The 16838-nt window shown below is 44.5% G+C and overlaps 1 protein-coding gene across 1 annotated transcript in view; it reads left to right on the forward strand.

Moving 5' to 3' along the window:
• The window catches only part of LOC117357067 (myosin-IIIb-like), a 175968-nt gene extending 163471 nt beyond the window's left edge, over positions 1-12497 (forward strand). Inside the window, exons 26-30 of the mRNA XM_033937254.1 lie at positions 1031-1120; positions 7982-8147; positions 9372-9716; positions 10403-10489; positions 11679-12497. Of these exons, the coding sequence (XP_033793145.1) occupies positions 1031-1120; positions 7982-8147; positions 9372-9716; positions 10403-10462 (661 nt within the window). The 3' untranslated portion in view covers positions 10463-10489; positions 11679-12497. The remainder of the gene's footprint in view (positions 1-1030; positions 1121-7981; positions 8148-9371; positions 9717-10402; positions 10490-11678) is intronic.
• Positions 12498-16838: the final 4341 nt, after the last annotated feature.

The following is a 16838-nucleotide window of genomic DNA, read 5'->3' on the forward strand; positions in this document are numbered from 1 at the left end:
AGGATTTTACACGCTGCAGGGTCCTGTGTAAAAGAAGGATTTGATGTATCCTCTGGATCTGTCCTGCGGCAGCTTGCAATTTTCAGCCACCAGCAGTGTCAATGAGCTAAATACGCTGCTTTCAGCAGTCTAGAAGCTTTCCCTCTGCTTCAGCATACTGCCTCTGTGGGGGATCTGGGGTCAGGAAGTTCAAGCAGAGGGAAAGCTTTGGGGCTGCTGAAGGCAGCGTGTTTAGCTCACTGACTCTGCTGGTGGTCAAAGATTGTAAGCTGCACTGCTTATTAGGAGGGGAAGAGAGAGAGAGGGGGGGGTACTGGATCCTGCCGGAGGGAGGTGGGTGGGGGGGTAGGATAGGAAGAGAGAAATGCCACACCTGATCAGGGGAGGGGTGATAAGGAAGAAAGCTGACAAATTGGAGGGAAGGAAGGGAGATGAAGGAAGACCTGGGAAGGGAAGAAAATGGCAGGAAGAGGAGAGAGATATCAGACCATGATGGAGGGGGAGAGATGCCAGAGCAGAGCATGGGGTGAAGGAAAGGAAGGAGACGGATGCCAGAACATGGGTGGCATGGGAATGGAACGAGAGGAGAAGAGAGAGATGCCAATACATGGGGGGGATTTGTATCACTGTTTCTGTGGTGTTGTATTGCATGCAGAGTTTGGCTTCTTGGCTGTTCAGTTTAAATTTGGCCAACATATTTCTGTGTTTAGTTTGTGATTACGTATTCCATACTGGGTGAGGGTGTATCTGTGTTCTGTGTGTATGAAAGACGTGTTTTTCTGTTAGCATTGACTGTGTAGGATTGATCTGGCTTGTTTAGTTTTGCAGTGGGTGTATTGATGTTCTAGTGCCCACTGCAGTGTTTAAGATGCTGCCTTTTGCAAGGTTCTCCCTTGTGTGACTCATGGATTAATCCAAAAAATCAAATTTTCATACGGAGGAAGTGTTAAAGGATGATTGACCCAGGTGTCGAATAAGCTAGTTATGCCACTGATCACTGTTTATTCTCAAACATTTCTTTTCCTTTCAGGGAAGCTGAGGACCTGCTGTCAGAAAAACCCCAGGGATGTTTCCTGATACGTATAAGTCAAACCAGAGAAGGATATACCCTAACCTACAGGTACAGAGTGACCATAGCAACCCTAAGGCTCTGGGCTACAGGTTGAGAAAGCAAGGTTAGAGACCCTGACCAACAAGTACAGTAGTGATTCATAAACCTTTCTTGGATATCCACAATGAGTATTAATGATAGATTTGCATATAAAGCCTAACCCACAAATACAGAGAAGGAAGAGACCCAGCAGGTACTGAGTGGGAACAGAAACAGCCTAACCCTGCGGCCTCGGAGTAGGGATAGAAACGGCCAATTTACGGGTACAGAACAGAGAAGGAGAATCCTAAACCGTGTGGCAATAGGAATGGAAGAGTAACTTAATGGGTAGCAGTGGCTGAGAATGAGAGAAAACCGATTCAAATTTCACTATGGCTCCTTGTGTTCTTGGACACATTACTTAACCCTCTCTTACTGTAAGGTCTTTGGGGACAGGAAACTATTTACTATACCTAGAAACATAGAAACATGATGGCAGATAAAGATCAAATGGCCCAGTCTGCCCATCCACAGTAACCATTATCTCTTCCTCTAAGAGATCCCACGTGCCTATCCCAGGCTTTCTTGAAATCAGACACAGTCTCTGTCTCCACCACCTCTTCCAGGAGACTGTTCCACGCATCTACCACCCTTTCTGTAATAAAGTATTTCCTTAGATTACTCTAGAGCCTATCACCTCTTAACTTCGTCCTATGCCCTCTCATTCCAGAGCTTCCTGTCGAATGAAAAAGACTCGACTCGTGTGCATTTACGCCACGTAGGTATTTAAACGTCTATCATATCTCCCTTTTCCCACCTTTCCTCCAGAATTATACAGATTGAGATCTTTAAGTCTGTCCCCATACGCCTTATGATGAAGACCACACACCATTTTAGTAGCCTTCCTCTGGACCGACTCCTTTTGAAGGTGCGGCCTCTAGAATTGTACACAATATTCTAAATGAGGTCTCACCAAAGTCTTAAACAGGGGTATCAATACCTCCTTTTTCCTACTGGCCAAACCTCTTCCTATGCACCCTAGCATCGTTCTAGCTTTCACCGTCACCTTTTCAACCTGTTTGGCCACCTTAAGATCATCACATACAATCACACCCAAGTCTCGCTCTCCTGCCATGCACAAAAGTTCTTCACCCCCTAAACTGTACCGTTCCCCCAGGTTTTTGCAGCCCTAGTGCATGACCTTGCATTTCTTAGCATTACATTTTAACTGCCAAATTTCAGACCATTCTTCAAGCTTCGCCAGGTCTTCCTTCATGTTGTTCATACCATCCAGGATGTCTACTCTATTGCAGATTTTGGTATCATCCGCAAAGAGGCAAATCTTACCTGACAGCCCTTCAGCAATATTACTTATAAAATATTAAAAACAGGCCCAAGAACAGAACCTTGAGGCACACCACTGGTAACATCCCTTTCCTCAGAGCAATCTCCATTGACCTCTACCCGCTCTCACCTTCCACTCAACCACTTTCTGACTCAGCCTGTCACTTTGAGGCCCATCCTGAGGGCACACAGTTTATTTATTAGACATCTGTGTGGAACACTGTCAAAGGCTTTGCTAAAATCTAAATACACCATATCTAGCGCACTCCCTCTATCCAATTCTCTGGTCACCCAGTCAAAGAAATTGATCAGATTTGTCTAACAAGGTATTCCTGAAAATCTGTGAGCTGAATCCTTTCCCTTCCCCACTCAATATAGAATGAGAAGGATATGGGAAAAGGGCAGATGAAGACAGCCTAACCTGTTGATTCAGTGGGGAATGGAACTGTCTAACCTACAGGTACAGACCACAAATGGAGATACCCTGGCATATGAGTATAGGATGGTAGTAAAGGGATCATTTTCTAAGACGCAAAATGAGGAAAGAGCTCAGATTAGGCATTAACAAGACTTTATAATGTAAGGGAGATTTCCATAGTCACTTGTGGGAGTGGGGTAGGATGGAAATGGATTTGGTTTGGGGATAGTTCTAGACTGATTACAACCTTGGTGGGTGGGAGCCTATGTGTGACTCCTCTGTTTGGGGATAACATTTCCAAACTTCAAGTCTGGCTTTATCTGTCTGAATGAAGCTTAATACAATTAAAACTAAGCTTTTGTGGTTAGGTCCAAGATTGGACTGTCTTCCTCCTACAGTAGCTCTGGTATCTGGGTCCACCTTACCAATTGAGTTCTCTGCTAAGATATTGGGAGTCCTTTTTGATTCCTCTTTCCTTTAAGGACCAAATAAATTCCTTGGTCAAGAAATAAGAACATAAGAATTGCCACTGCTGGGTCAGACCTGGGATCCATCGTGCCCAGCAGTCCACTCATGTGGTGGCCCTCTGGTCAAAGACCAGCACCCTAACGGAGACTAGCCCTACCTGTGTATGTTCTGGCTCAGCAGGAACTTGTCTAACCTTGAATGTTTTGATCATGCCCCTCTCAGTCCCCTCTGTTTGAGAGAGAAGAGGCCCAGTTTCTCTAATCTTTCGCTGTACGGCAACTCTTCCAGCCCCTTAACCACCTTAGTCGCTCTTCTCTGGACCCTTTCGAGTAGTACCGTGTCCTTCTTCATGTACGGCGACCAGTGCTGGATGCAATACTCCAGGTGAGGGCGCACCATGGCCCAGTACAGCGGCATGATAACCCTCTCCGATCTGCTCGTGATCCCCTTCTTTATCATTACTTGCATTCTGTTCGCTCTTTTCGCCGCCGCCATACATTGCGAGGACGGCTTCATCGATTTCTCAATCAGAACTCCCAAGTCTCTTTCCTGGGAGGTCTCTCCAAGTACCACCCTGGACATCTTGTATTCGTGCATGAGATTTTTGTTGCCTACCTGCATCACTTTACACTTATCCACATTGAACCTCATCTACCATGTCAATGCCCATTCCTCGAGCCTGATATGTCACGTTGCAGATCTTTGCAATTCCCCTGCTTCTTCACCACTCTGAATAACTTCATATCGTTCACAAATTTAATCACCTCACTCGTCATATCAATGTCCAGATCGTTTATAAAGATACTAGCTGATGCCCCGGCGTTGCACGGGTATTTAATTATAGCAATAACACTGTAAATGGATTCAAATAAAGATACTTTATAGTGGTGAATGAAATTATTTTTTTACAGCTTAATAAAAAGTACAATATTCAAATTATAATGTGAAATATTTGACAAAATGAATACAATACAACTAACGCAAAACGTGATTATAAACAACAATTTTAGTTTTACCTCCTGGAGCAAGAACATATAAATTCTTGGGTGAACCCACCCTTGAGCAAGCAACATAGAGTTGTGGGCCGCGAGACCCCCAGAACATATCACCCCAGGTAGTGAGGGATCTGCATACCAAGTTTCGTTCAAATCGGTCAAGTCGTTTGTGAATTACTGTGAGAATAGCAGCTTTTTACATTTTTTCCATTGACATGAATGGGTGAAATCTGATTTTCTGTTTGTAGCTCCGCCCACGTATGCAGGTGGGCCGCGAGACCCCCAGAACATATCACCCCAGGTAGTGAGGGAGCTGCATACCAAGTTTCGTTCAAATCGGTCAAACTGTTTTTGAATTACTGTGAGAATGGCAGCTTTTTACATTTTTTCCATTGACATGAATGGGTGAAATCTGATTTTATGTTTGTAACTCCGCCCACGTGTGCAGGTGGGCCGCGAGACCCCCAGAACATATCATGCCAGGTAGTGAGGGATCTGCATACCAAGTTTCGTTCAAATCGGTGAAGCCGTTTTTGCGTGATCGCAGCACATACACACACACACACACACATACACACATACATACCTCCGATTTTATATATATATATATATATATATATATATATATATATATATAGATTGAAGAGCACGGGTCTAAGCACCGAGCCCTGCGGCACCCCACTGGTGATGCTCTTCCAGTCCGAGTATTGTCCATTACCCCCACTCGCTGATTCCTTTGCTCCAGTCAGTTTTTAATCCACGTGAGTATTTCACCTTTGATTCCATGGCTCGCAATTTTCTGAAGTAGTCGTTCATGAGGAACCTTGTCAAGTGCCTTCTGAAAATCCAGATACACAGTGTCTACCGGGTCGCCCTTGTCTATCTGTTTACTCCCTCAAAGAAGTGCAGGAAGTTCATCAAACACGATCTGCCTTTGCTAAAACTGTGCTGACTGGTTCTCATCAGCCCGTGTCCATCAAGGTGATCAATGATGCGGTCCTTTATCAGCGACTCTACCACCTTTCCCGGTACCGAAATCAGACTCACTGGTCTGTAGTTTCCCCTCGAACCTTTCTTGAAGATCGGTGTAACATTCGCCACTTCCAGTCTTCCGGAATCTGTCCTGATTCGATCGACAGATTGGCTATTAGTTGAAGCAGTTCAGCTATAGTCCCTTTCAGTTCCTTGATGACCCTCGGATGGATGCCATCCGGTCCCGGGGATTTATTGCTCTTAAGCCTTTCAATCTGTCTACACACCTCCTCTAGACTGACCGTCAATCCTATCAGCTTTCTGTCTTCATTTTCAGCATATAGCCTGATGGGTTCCGGTATGCTGTGTACATCTTCTTCAGTAAATACAGACGCAAAAAAGTGTTCAGTTTGTCGCAAATGCTTTGTCCTCTTTTAGCGCTCCCTTTATTCCATGGTCATCCAATGGTCCCACTGCTTCCTTTGTGGGTCGTTTCCCCTTAATATATCAAAAGAACGGCTTGAAGTTCTTTGCCTCCTTAGCTATTTTTTCCTCGTAGTCTCTTTTGGCCTCTTTTACTGCCTTATGGCACCTGCCTTAATGTTGTTTGTGCTTGTTCCAGTTTTTGTCCATTTTTGACCTTTTCCATTCCTTAAATGAAGTTTTCTTGTCTCTGATCGCTTCCTTCACCTCTAGTGAGCCACGCCGGTTCTTTGTTCTTTTTCCTCTTGGATCCCTTGTTGATACGTGGTTTATATAGATTTTGCGCCTCAGTGACTTGTGTCCTTAAAAAGGAACCAAGCTTGCTCTAGCGTTTTTACATTGCTTATCCTCTTCTTAATCTTCTTCCCTACCATGAGTCTCATCCCTTCGTAATTCCCTTTTCGGAAGTTTAGTGCCATGGCTGTTTTGGACCGATGTTTTTCCCCTGTATCCAGATCGAAGCGGATCATATTGTGATCACTGTTTCCCAGAGTCCCTTCTACTTCTACATCTTGTGCCGGTCCTTGTAGGCCCTTTAGAATTAAATCCAGAATTGCATTTCCTCTAGTATTTTCCTTGACAAGTTGTTCCAGGAAGCAGTCGCCTACAGCATCCAAGAACTTGGTCTCCCTAACACAGCCGGAGGTGCCTAGGTTCCAGTCTATCCCTGGATAGTTAGTCACCCATGATAACAGCGTTGCCTCCATTGCAGTTGCATTTAATCTCATCCGTCATTTCTTCATCAATTTCTTCGGACTGCCCTGGGAGTCGGTAGTAGATGCCAATCTTCGTTTCCAGGCCATTTGTTCCCTGAATTTTGACCCATAGATACTCTAACTTATCCGTCAGTTGTGGCATGTTCTCTCCGGTAGATTCAATTCTCTCTTTGCGGTATATGGCAATGCCTCCACCTTTTTGGACCACTCTGTCTCTGCAGTATAGTTTGTATCCCGGTAGCACAGTGTCCCAGACGTTTTCCTCAGTCCACCATGTTTCTATGATACCTATGATGTCAATGTTATCTTTTTGTGCCATAGCTTCTAATTCACCCATCTTATTCCTAAGGCTCTTTGCATTTGTGTACATACACTTGAGTTTGCGGTCTGTTCTTTTCGTGCATTCTCTTCCCTCTTGTGTCCTTTTCAATTTGTCCTGCAGCTTTAGTTTGCGATGCTGAGGAAGGTTAGACATCTTTTTCATCATCGTCATTTTTCTATCTTAGTTCAATCAATTATATTATCTCGTCTTGATTACTGTAACGCTATCAACCTCGGCATTACAAAAATCTGTCTTCATAGATTACAATTAATTCAGAATACTGCTGCAAAGCTGATCTTTGAAAATGTAAATTTGACCATGTGACCCGTTTGCTTCAGAGTCTTCATTGGCTCCCGGTTTATTTTAGAATTCAATTTAAATGCGCTTGTATTTCTTTTAAAATTCTACATCTACATGGTATCTTTAATCCTCTTATTCCTTTATTTTGGAATGTTTACTGATTCTCCTTTGAAAGAGGTATCCAACAATTTAAACTCTCTCTTTCTTCTAAAAAGGGATTAAAGGAGTCAAGATCTTCAGTCAATCTTTGGTCTTTAAACTCTCAACTCTAGAATGAGTTCCAGTTCATTTCAATTTTTCCATAAATCTTTTAAAACTACTCTACTTGTCAAACATTTTGAAAATTAATTCTTTTGAAATTTTGCTATCCTCTTCTATTTATCATTTGTAAATCATTCCGTTTATTTAATTACTGTAAACCGAGTTGAGCTTTCTCAGAATGATGACTCGGTAGACAAAGTTAAGCTTTGATGGACAGAAAAGAGGACACTGGGCTTGATGAATCTTTGGTCTGTCCCAGTAAGGCAATTCTTATGTCCTTATGAACTGAGGTGTGATTCTCCTTTGGAAATATCTCTAAATCAGGGGTGTCCAACCTTTTGGCATCCCTGGGCCGCATTGGCCAGAAAAAGTGTTTCTGGGGCTGCACAAACGTGCAAATGCTGCAGCAAGACAGAGGATGGAACTGGCAAGACGGTAAACACCCGGGGGCAGCAGAGAAAAACACTGCGTCGCCCTTGACCGGGGCCGCAGGTTGGACACCCCTGCTCTAAATTGAACCTTCACTGTGGTAAGAGGGGAGCTGTTGTGTGACCTCCCTGTGATGGTCTCTATCTGTTGGTTATTTTCTGGAATCTCTTATATACTTTGCAGAGGAAAAAGCTGCTGTCGACACTATATGATAGACATGCAGGCTAATGGCCGATACGTCATCCTTGGAGAGGACCGGGCGCATGTCTCTCTTACTAACCTGTTGTGCTATCACAAGACTGTGGGAATCAAGCCATACATGGAGACCCTTTCTGAGCCCTGTGGACAGGTGAGAGGTGTCCTGATGATTCTAGCTTATTCACATAGATCCACCACTTTCACCAAGTTATGCATGGAGCGATATATATGTAGGGTCAAGGAAGATTGAAGGTGGCTATTTCATTGCAACCAGTTCAGTGAACACGATGAATCCGATTCAGCATTTGGGGGGGGGGCAATGCCCCTCTCATCGGCCCTGGAGCAGTAGGCCACAGGTCGAGGCTGGAAAGCAGGCGGTGGTGGCTGGTGGGGAGCCCGGGCCCTGGGGGGAGAAGCTACCGCCGGAGCTGCTGCATCACGTCTTTGCTGGCGAGGACCCAGGTACTGGGAAGGGACAGGGGCTAAGGGAGCCAATGCAGTGGCTGGAGAGGAGTTTGGGCCCCGGGGAGAGAAGCTGCCACTGGAGCTGGAGCTTTCTTGTTGCCGGTGGGGAAGGGGCCGCTCAACCTTACTACACTGCCTTCCACAGGAGGTTGTGAAGACAAAAATGGTGACTGAATTCAAGAATGAGTGGGATAAACATAGGAACACTATAGAAAAAAGAATCCAAAAGCTAAAAGGCCTCCCCCCGAGATGGGTACCTCTCTCATTGTCAGCAGTGGCAGCCTTCACAACTCACTGCTGTTGCTGGCATTGGGCCTTCTTCTCTGCTGGCCCTGCCTACTTCCTGCTTCCACAAAGGCAGGATCCAGCAGAGAGGAAGGCTCAACACCAGCAGAGCAGTGATTTGTGAAGGCTGCTGCTGTCAGAAGGGGAAGAGGGTTCCGAACCATGGGGCTGGCCCTGGGAGCACACCCTTTTAGGTTGCACATGGGGAGGACCATCACCACCCCCCCCCCTGCCTAGGTGCACCAGTGATCTTAGCTAAACCAGAGCCTGATTCCACTTACTTTAGGACTGAGCTCTATAATCTCTGCGGGTAAAAACCTTCTACCAAACTACAGCTTAAATCCAGCAGCAAGACTCTCTATGGTGGACTCCAATGGGATGATGGGAATTGGTTGGATAATGTGGTTGATGCTGTCTCATGGGCTCCTCTGGGACTTGAGTGAAGTCTGTGAATCTCCTTCATAGTCTAATCTGGGTACTAGAGATCATTGGGTGAATTAAATGATGCTGCTATTTTGTAGTCTCTTCAGAGAATTGGTTGGGTTAGATTAGTCACACTGCTTTCCTGTGGTCTCCCCTGGGAAGTTTTTGGGTGACATCAGTGATGCTATTTTGTTTCTTATAGAAAAGTGAGTGGGAGCCAGTCTACGAGGAGTTGAAATTCTTGATAAAGACTTTATCCCTGGAAGATGAAGAGCATGGTGAAAATTCCACGAACAACGAAGACCAGAAGGGTGTCTCAGTGACCATGGCTGAGTTGTTCATCCCACCACATAGTACTCATGTAGAGGAGGTGATGCTTGCACCTTCTCTGAAACGCATCCAGGCTAAGAAGCAGAAGAGTAATGAGCAGTGGGGTACAGAGGAAAAAGACAATGGGAGAAATGTGGAACTTGATGCAGGAAGGGCCCTTCCAAAGCTCTACCCCTCAATACGATTAGCCATGCGGGCTATCCAAAATGTAAACCAGGTGAGTGTAGAAAGAACTTGTGCAGCTACTGAACAACAGGCAATTAAATAGGGCAAGAGAAGAGTGAAAACCTCCCCCTTCAAAGTAGTCCCATGTAATTTCATTGAGTGTCCCCTGGTTTTTATATTTTTTTGAAAGGGTGAAAAACTGATTCACTCTTACCCCGTTCTACACCACTCAGGATTTTGTAGGCCTCAATCATATCGCCCCCTCAACTGTCTCGTGTCCAAATCTCTCCAGTCTTCCTCATATGAGAGACATTCCATTCCCTTTATCACTGTGGTCAATCTTATTTGAACCTTTTCTAATTTCACTATATCTTTTGACATACAGTGACCAAAACTATGCGCAATACTCAAGGTGAGGCATGATGGTCTCAGGCTTATTTACTATCCCTTTCATAATAATTCCTAGCATCCTGTTTGCATTTTTGGCTACACCCTACCCATTAACAGAAGGCGATGGGAGAGGATCTGTACCCTGCTCCCTATCAGAAGCCAATGGGAAGGAAATCTACACCCTTCCCTTGGGCAGTTGAAAGGGATTTGGATCCTACCGTAGAAGTCTGTTTTTTGGAATTTTGTGTGTTGGTAAGAATGTCGTTAACCTGCGTTTCTGCTGGAGGCAGACTTTTTATGAGACAGATTTCTTTTTAACATCATTGTAATAATTTCTCCTTTTCATAGGTTTCGTATGATTCATCTGTTCATTCTGTGAATTTACAGCAGGACACTCGTAAACAGTGAGTGTCTGATCCCAGTATTATTTGGCAGGTAAGTTGTGATCACTTGGAAAATTCCCATCCTTTCCCCAAAAAAGCTGAATGTGTTAAAACCACACATAGTGATAAGAGGAGAATGACATTGATTGACATTTCTATAAAGTATCAGAACCAATCAATTCCTCTGTGGACTTTGTAGAGAGACAAGATCCTCAAACTCCAAACAATGCAATAAGAGAGAGAAAATGTGTCGGAAAGATACTGAAATACTCGGTCATGCTGGTTGACGTTGGCGTAGTAAGGGGGTGTGGTCTTCTTAAGGGCGCGGCAGCACCCTTCCCCTTCTCTGCGCCTCTTGCCTTCCCCTGTACCTTTTTGGTACTCTTGCTAATGTTACTTCTGGAACCCGCGCTTAGGAAGTGATGTCAAAGGGCGAGCTGACACAGACATGGGCAGCATGCTGCTCATGCTGGAGAAGTTTTAAAGGGAAGGGGGCGTGCATGCGGCTGGAACGCTCTTCCGGAGGCTGTTATAGGGGAAAATACCCTCTAGGGGTTCAAGACAAAGTTAGACAAGTTCCTGCTGAACAAGAACATGCGCTGTTTGGGATAGTCTTGGTTAGGGACCTGGTCTTTGACCAGAGGGCCGCCACGTGAGCAGACTGCTGGACACGATGGACCACGGGTCTGACCCAGTAGCGGCAACTCTTATGTTCTTGAAGCAATCGGGACATCAATGATTGAAGAAACGGACACAGAATTGTAGTTTTGTGAATTGCACTTGTAGGTTTTATTGTGGAAAGCAGAGCAAGAGTGAATGAGTTGGATGTGTTAAGGAATATTAACAGAGGTGCGGTGGCTACAGCCTCAGTGCCCTGAGGTTGTGGGTTCAAATCCGTGCTGCTCCTTGTGACTCTGAGCAACCCCAGATACAGAAATCAGACATGGTGAGACCACTAGGGACAGATGAAGTACCTGCAGATAATGTGTACAGTGCTGTGTACTCCTCGTAGCACTATAGAAATGATTAGTAGGAGTAGGAGTTGTTGATATAGCACTTTAGCTCCTGTCATGTTTATTCTCCTCACACTCTTTCTGTCACTATTCATTTCTTCTCTTTGCATCACTTTTCCTGCATGTCCTTAACATTTCTCTCACCTCACACTTTCTCTTTATCATCTACTTCTTCTTTGCCCCCTCACTTTGAATCTTACCTTCCTTAATGTCTCTCATTATTTGCAGATTCCGTTTGCTCTGATGAAAGAAGTGTCCTGCCTAATCCTGCGTAGCAGCTCTGCCCAGTAAGGCGACCTTGAGCGCCCTCTCTGCATTATACACGACTCTGGAAGCAGAGTCAGGGCCCCTTTTCTTTCTCAGGCAGAATAGTGGGCTGGCATCAGTAAAGGGACTTAATCGTGGCCTTCTCTAAATGAGTGCACAGCCCCCAAGTCTTTAAGGGAATTTTCAGTTCATTTCATTCAAAATTTCTTTTGTTTCAACAGCAATATTAAAGGCATCTGTGAGAGAGTCAGGGATTCTCCCTCAATAATATTACAGCAACTGGCAGCAGGGGGCACTACTCAGAGAGAGAAGGAACTATAAGCCCCAGGATGCACTGGGCTCAGCAGCACCGGGCTGAGCTACCTAAGAAGAGATGGGAGAGCTTCTGAGTCACAAGGGCGAGACCCAGGCAGACATGGAGTATATCTGTTTCAGTTTGAGATTGATTCAAAGAGATAACCTGAGAGAGAAGATTCCAAAGGATAGAGATCTTCCCTAGCCTTGGCTGCATTCAAGCCCTGGGGAGGACTAGAGTGAGAGAACACTAAAAAAGATTAGCTTCTAATCTAAGACCTCTGTAAACTGTTTAAAGGTGACTGTCATGGGTTTGGGGTGTAGCAGCTGAGCTAAAGCCAGTTGAGATTTTTGTTTCTTTCTCCTAAGTGTTTTTGCATTTGGACTGTTTAACCAGTGAAAAATAAACCAGACTTAAGGTGATTTAAACCTGTGAGGAAATGGGATGCTGAAGAAAAGGAATAAAACTGAAGTTTTTCTCCTGCTTGTGGTTCTCTGTGCAATGTCTCCTTTACATCACTCTGAAAGCGTACAGACTGTCAAGGAAGAGTGAGGACTACTTATAATGCAAGATAAAAACCAAAATTTTCCTTTTTCTCCTGTCATTTTAGGCAAAAAATGGCACACAATGATATGGAAAATGTCATTTCAAACAAGTGAACACCATGTGTTTCCCCTCAAGTTAACCTAGGCTCCTTGACATCTATTCCAAGATTAAAGCCTCTGATTGTGGAATCCCCTACCAGCAATACTTTTCTGGTTTGAAGTTTCTTATTTTTCCTTTGGTTGTGCTCTTCTTGAATTACTTTCACTGGTTCCAGTTCCATCTTAGTTCTTTTTTCTTGAGTGCTGCAATGCTCTAATGGAGCTAAAGAATTCTGTAGGTGCAACAATTGAGGGTGGATGTTTCTGTGTCGCATGTCGGTCTACCTGAGCCTACTGTGACACATTTTTATTCCTGGATTGATTTATTCTTTGATTCTGTGGAGTGATGGGAGATGTTTTAATTCCATCCAATTACTGTTCAAGTTTACGGAGCTCCTCCTTAATAGTAGAAAGCTGAAGACAGATGGGGCAAGCCCTAAGTGTCCTGACCAGGGGTGCTCAGACTTTTTGGGCTTGTGAGCTACTTTTAAAATGACCAAGTCAAAATGATCTACTAATAATAAGATTTTTTTAAAAGCACACAGAGAAAATGTGAATTATCATTTATATTCTGGGGGTTTTTCAAAGAGGTCAAGGCAGATGACTCTATGCAACGTCACCTCAGTAACAACTATACAAAAATAGACAAATATACCCCCCTCTCTTTTTACTAAACCGCAATAGCGTTTTTAGTGCAGGGTGCTGTGCTGAATGCCCTGCGCTGCTCTCAACGCTCATAGGCTCCCTGTGCTAAAACCTGTTATTGCGGTTTAGTAAAAGGGGATCAAGTGCAAAATATAGACAGCAGATATGAATTCTCAAAATGGACACATTTTGATGACTAAATTGAAAATAAAATTATTTTTCCTATCTTTGTTGTCTGGTGATTTCATGAGTCTCTGGTTGCACTTTCTTCTTCTGACTGTGCATCCAATATTTCTTCCCTTCTTTCAGCCTGCTGTATGTTTCCAGACCTCATCCCTCTGCCATCTTTTTCTTCCTCTCTCCCTCCCCCTCCTTTCTCCCTGCCCCCTTTCTTTCTCCATGCCCTATCCCAAGCCATTGCCATCGGGGGACAGGCCTCCAAACCACTGCCGCCCCAAGCTCTCCCTACTTCCCCATGTCATTTCTTTAGTCAGAGAGGAAGTTCCGGGCCACCCAGGCAGCAATTGGCTGGCCCAGAATTTCCTCTCCGACGTCAGAATTGATGTTGGGTGGAGAAAGTTGGTTGACTTGGTGCTTCTGAGTCGGGAAGCAAGTAGAAGGTGAAGGCAACGCGATCGACCTTTTGTGTACCCCTGGTCCACATGATGTGCCTTGGAATTAAAGCACCACAACGATTGCACTGAATAAAAGTCATCCTGATTGATTACTATGGGAATTAGCTATCTAGACACTGGTTCAAGGTAAGCCAAATCCTTAAGTTCATTTTACTACAGAGCTGAGCAGCAAAGATACAGAATGTTCTAAACCCAAAGCACCCTTTTCCACTGATCAGAACACACACAGAATTTGCAAAACTTCACTTCAGAGCAGAAAAACACATTTAAAATTCAAGCCCCTCTTTCATTAGTGCAGTGCACATACGAAACCTGAAGCTTGCTCTAAGGTCAGGCTTTAAAGCTGGGCTTGCTCTAAGGTCAGACTGGAATAACAGTTTTTCTGCACTGGCACAGTCCTTAATTCAGCAGACAAACCCACACCATTGCAGGATCTACAGGATAAGGAAGAGGCATTATAGGTCAATCTGGAAAGAGGGAATGGAAAATGTATTTACATTGATGTGATATATAGCTTCACGGACAGAGATTTAATAGTAGATATTCTAAATATATCTAAAAAAGGGGAAGTTTTACTAATAGCTGATTTTAACATGCCGGATGTTGATTGGGGTCTTCTAGAAGTAGGGAGATTCTGGATTCTCTACAAGGAGAACTAGTCCAGCAGTTGATAATGGAACCCACATGGGATGGGGTCATACTGGACTTAGTGCTTACAAACGGGGAAAGTGTTTCTGATGTTACAGTGGGTGATCATTTGGCATCCAGCGATCACTGCATGGTACGGTTTAAAATTAAGATGGGTATAGAGAGGGCTCTTTCAAAAGAAAAGGTTCTAGACTTAAAAAACTAACTTTGTTCGGATGGGGGATTACATCAAGGAATTATCTGGATGGGAACATTTGGAAGGAGTAGAAAAGCAATGGGCAAAACTAAAAAGGAGTTATTGTAAGGGCGACAAACCTTTTTGTGAGGCAAGTAAGTAAAAGTAAGAGGAAAAGAAGAAGACCACGTTGGTTCTGAAAAGTAGAAGCTGAGAAGGAAAAGGAATCTGTCCTAAAAGCTTTCATAAAATTAATTGGCTTCTGATATTCTCCAGGATACTCTTCAAATGTTCCTGTTTAACTTTCAAGATTCGATTTGGCATATGTTCCTCATTTGTACCTCTTTCTTGGAACTTTCAAAGATTTGGGCCTGTTAACATTTTTATAAACAATATTGCGGCAGGGCTATTGGGTAAGATTTGCCTCTTTGCGGATGATACCAAAATCTGCAATAGAGTAGATACCCCGGATTGTGTGAATAACATGAAGCCTGAAGAATGGTCTGATATTTGGCAGCTCAAATTTAATGCTAAGAAATTCAAGTCATGCATTTGGGCTGCAAAAACCATAGGGAACGGTACAGTTTAGGGCAGGGGTAGGGAACTCCGGTCCTCGAGAGCCTTATTCCAGTCGGGTTTTCAGGATTTCCCCAATGAATATGCATTGAAAGCAGTGCATGCAAATAGATCCCATGCATATTCATTGAGGAAATCCTGAAAACCCGACTGGACTATGGCTCTTGAGGACCGGAGTTCCCTACCCCTGGTTTAGGGGGTGAAGAACTTATGTGTGCGACAGAAGAGCCGGACTTGGGTGTGGTTTGTATATGATGATCCAAACAGGTTGAAAAACTAGAAGGATGCTAGGGTACATAGGGAGAGGTATGGTCAGTAGGCAAAAGGGAGGTATTGATGCTCTTGTATAAGACATTGGTGAGACCTCATTTAGAATATTGTATACAATTCTGGAGGCCACACCTTCAAAAAGATATAAGAAGGATGGAGTCGGTCCAGAGGAAGGTCTTCATCCTAAGGCGTATAGGACAGACTTAAAGAGCTCAGTACGTATGCGTGGGAGGAGAGTGCTGCAAAGCCTTTGCTGTAGTTCACATCCCTTTTGAAGATCTCAGGGGGAAGGTGTTGGGCGTCAAGCAGGAGGGATTTCAGGGGTGGGTGTTGGGAGGGGGGTCCTCTGTCTGCTGCAGCCACCTGAGCTGATCGTGGCAGGGGAATTTCCCCCAATCAGCTGAGCCAGCAAGACTGATTAGGGATTCCTGTGCAGCGATCAGCTCAGCCAGCTTCAGCATCTTCTTTTATGATTGGGAAATGTAGGCCAGCATTATGCAGGCCTACATTTCAAGTGTCGGTAGCGGATCTATGGAGACACACTGGGATGCTTAAAACACCGAAGGCCTCTTCTGGGCAAAACCACGCCACACCTTGGGTGTGCTTAAGTGTCCCTTTGCATCTCTGTAGACCTGTAACAGACGCCTACAATGCAGTAATCCTTCCTTGCCCTAGTTTTGTTTGGGGTTTTTTTTAAGAAAACTTGTGTTCCGATTGGCTGCTATGTGGCTGCTCGTGCTGGCCTGGCTCCCTCTGAAATCACTTCCGGGTTGCGGGACCAGGAAGTGACATCAGAGGGCAAGCCAGCTTGAGCAGCAGGCTGGAGAAGCTGCTCATTCTGGTGAAGATTTTAAGAGGTATGGGGCACCTCCTAAGCCTCTGTCAGTGGTGTCCCAATGATTCGATTGTCCTAGACTTGGCTCACATAAGAACATAAGTCTAGTCACACTGGGTCAAACCATCTAGCCCAGTGTCCTGTTTCCAACAGTGGCCAGCCCGGGTCCCAAATACCAGACAGAACCTCAAAGAGTAGCAACATTCCAGAGCTGAGATTGTGATGTCATAATGCCTCATTCCACCAATGCCTAAGAGCCAAACTTAGCAGTGAAGTCACAATGGCTTGATTGTCCTAGACTTGGCTCACATAAGAAGAGCCATACTGGGTCAAACATACTGGGTCCATCTAGCCCAGTATCCTGTTTCCAACAGTGGTCAGTCCAGGTCCCAAGTACC

The sequence above is a fragment of the Geotrypetes seraphini genome, chromosome 1 (assembly GCF_902459505.1).
Source record: "Geotrypetes seraphini chromosome 1, aGeoSer1.1, whole genome shotgun sequence".
Lineage (NCBI taxonomy): Eukaryota > Metazoa > Chordata > Amphibia > Gymnophiona > Dermophiidae > Geotrypetes > Geotrypetes seraphini.